This window comes from Trichinella spiralis (assembly GCF_000181795.1).
Source record: "Trichinella spiralis strain ISS 195 chromosome Unknown Scfld5881, whole genome shotgun sequence".
Taxonomy (NCBI): Eukaryota; Metazoa; Nematoda; class Enoplea; order Trichinellida; family Trichinellidae; genus Trichinella; species Trichinella spiralis.
In genome coordinates, this window is record NW_003532820.1 from 1 (window position 1) to 3,068 (window position 3,068).

The following is a 3,068-nucleotide window of genomic DNA, read 5'->3' on the forward strand; positions in this document are numbered from 1 at the left end:
GTTTGACCATATTATCCAATATATTATTATTAGTCTTTTTAGTGATCAACGTTTTCAATAATAATTTTTATCATTATTCTATATTTTATTGTACCACAGTGACGTTATATCAAATGCGATAATAATAATTCAGAAAAAACGATACGATACAAAAATAAGTTAAATAGTGATTTTGATTTTTCACTAGTCAAGAGTAGCAACAACAACAGCAAAGAACAGTCAACAACAACAACAATAAACAACATAACAGTGAACAATATTAACAAAGTAGTATCAGAGAGATTTCAAAATCACAAATTATTGTTTGTGGATTAAGATTGACGCTGAGGCTTGCCGGTTATGCCTGACTTGCTTAAAATAAACCCGTATGTCGGAATACCTTTATCCATACATAAACAATAGACTGCTGGCACCAGCTTGCCCGCCAAAAAGGCATGGATGGTAAACAGTTTTTGATACCATTGTGGTACAACCTTGAATGTACCATCCATGCCCCATGTTCGACTGGCTGCCAGCAGTCTAATGTTGGAACCCGTCGCAAATACCAGTATATGCCTGGAATTACTTTGGCACAATAAAAAGTCTTCCCCAAACATCGTTTTTTAAAACTGATCTGGTAATACCAGATCATGCCGGTGTTCAGGAAGTCTGGGGAAGCGTTTCGCCCGATGTTTATACATTGCGGCTCGCACTCGCTAAAAAACCAGAAACTGTCCGGATGTAGACGGCTCAGCGGACGCGGCAGAGGCATCTTCATCATATATTGCGGGGATGGGCTTCGTTTCTTCGGCACTTCGTTTTTTAAGAAGTGCCTTCTTCTCCATTTTATATGCCAGGTGCTCGTCTACCTGGCAGGTTTCAGCGTGATCTTTTCGATTGATCACGGCCGTAACTTCTATATCTGTCCACACTGCACCCCCGCAGCCTTTTTTATCCTATACCAAAATAAGGTAATTGTTAATAACAAGGAACACATGCTGTACATTCAACGCATACCTTTGAACACCTCCAACATTTCTTCTGTTTGCCCGTGTGTTTCAATTTGTATGATCTTCCTTCAAAAGCAAGACCCATACTGCTACTACGATTCGGTGCAAGACAGCTCAGAAATATCAGCTAGCTGAACAGAACAGAAAGTAAATCGGATAATTCGGGAAAGCAATAAGTTGCGATGCGGAAAGTTTCAATATTTCGTTATCATTGAAATATATACATTCAACGGCTGCAAATGGAAATGAAAATAGATGGCAATTTAAGTGTTCACCAACGCACTAGTCGATTTCGTTCAGATGTAAAAATAGAAAGTTTACAATTTACACCAAATATATAAAACTAAATTTTTTTTTGATTTGTAAATAATATTTTAGATTTTTAATTTTTTATATAAATAAAATATACGAAGGAAAACAATAACTCTGGTGAACAGGAGCAAAAGAAACATTGGAAAGATTAAAGATAAAATTCGTTTGCAAACGAGAAACATTTTCAGAGAACGGAAAAGCAAAATCAGAAAAGTATTTCGATGCTAACAAAAATTAGCAGTTGCTTGTCCTGGTTTTAATTCAAACTGCAGCTGTGGACAATTTATCACTTGTTGACTTTCCCTTTGTATTAGAGCAATTTCTAACAAATGGATAAGCGCATCTTATACATAATTCTTTTATAATTGCCAGCTAAAACGAAATTTATCTGATGAACTCAGATAAATAAAAGTAAAACATTTTGAAAGCGGAATGAAAGCGAAGGACAGCACCAAGCAGAATAGCAGTTAAAGCTGCTTCAAATTCTCTCTGCAGTGGACATCGCGTTCTTTGATGTCAGCATTTGTGCGCCATTTGTCTGTGATTAATAATCTTCTGTCAACATCAACAAAAGGCATTGTTGCCACAAGGAATATCACAACTTGATGTTAAATGGTAGATAAAATTAGAAATGAAAACTAAATATTGTTGCAAAATGGTTATTAAAAATAGAATTCAAAACCGTCCAATTCATTTTTGTTTGGTCCTGCGTTTGAGTTTTGTGTTTTGCGTTCGAGAGTTATTTGAATCATTTTCTGTTCTGTTCATCATTTTCACAATGGCTGATATTTCAGAGCTGCGTTTTGTAACAAATCGTGGCCGAAGTACGTCTCTTGTTTCTCAAGGAAGGACATATACAAATTGAGATACACCAATAAACAGAGAAAACATTGGGTTTGCTCAAAAGTATGCGCTAAATGTACAGTGTGTGTCCTTCGTTATTAAGGGTTAGGTTACTTTGGTATTGGGCAGAAAAGGCTGCAAGGGTGTCATATGGACAAACCTAGATGTGACATATGTGATCACGCAAAAGGATCACATCGAAAGCTGCCCAGTAGATGAGCATTTAGCATACAAAATGAAAAAAAGGCGGTTTTGAAAAAACGAAGCGCGGAAGAAACAAAATCCATCCTCGCCATTTACGATGAAGAAGTTTCCGCCGCGTCCGCTGTGGCATCTACATCTAGCCATTTTCCGCTTTTTCAGCAAATGAAGTCCACGATGTACAGCCACCGGTCAAAGCGATACCTAAAACTCCATGAACATCGTCGGGACCAGCAAATCCCTGACGCATTCAGGGCAACAATGGCCGGTGAAGATTTTTTGCTGTGGCAGAGTGCATCGAGTCATATATTGGAATTGGCTACGGGTTCTAACATTAGACTGATGGCAACCAGGCGAACTTGGGCATTGGATGGTACATTCAAGGTTGTACCACAATGGTATCAAAAACTGTTTACCATCTATGCCTTTTTTGGCGGGCAAGCGGGTGCCAGCAGTCTATTGTTTATGTATGGATAAAGATATTCCGACATACGGGTTTATTATAAGCAAGTCAGGCATAACCGGCAAGCCTCAGCGTCAATCTTAATCCACAAACAATAATTTGTGATTTTGAAATCTCTCTGATACTACTTTGTTAATATTGTTCACTGTTATGTTGTTTATTGTTGTTGTTGTTGACTGTTCTTTACTGTTGTTGTTGCTACTCTTGACTAGTGAAAAATCAAAATCACTATTTAACTTATTTTTGTATCGTATCGTTTT

General features: G+C 37.5%; 2 protein-coding genes across 2 annotated transcripts; one reads left to right on the forward strand and one right to left on the reverse strand.

The window, feature by feature from the left end:
- Positions 1–311: 311 nt before the first annotated feature.
- Tsp_12559 (conserved hypothetical protein) lies at positions 312–1,074 on the reverse strand. The gene is given in 5 exon segments (XM_003366510.1): positions 312–351; positions 364–555; positions 610–695; positions 849–935; positions 997–1,074. The coding sequence occupies 5 exon segments, from the start codon at positions 1,072–1,074 to the stop codon at positions 312–314; spliced, it is 483 nt and encodes a 160-aa protein (XP_003366558.1).
- Positions 1,075–2,510: 1,436 nt separating this feature from the next.
- Tsp_12560 (conserved hypothetical protein) lies at positions 2,511–2,822 on the forward strand. The gene has a single exon (XM_003366511.1). It carries the CDS (start codon positions 2,511–2,513, stop codon positions 2,820–2,822), a length of 312 nt encoding a protein of 103 aa, XP_003366559.1.
- The last annotated feature ends 246 nt before the right edge of the window (positions 2,823–3,068 follow it).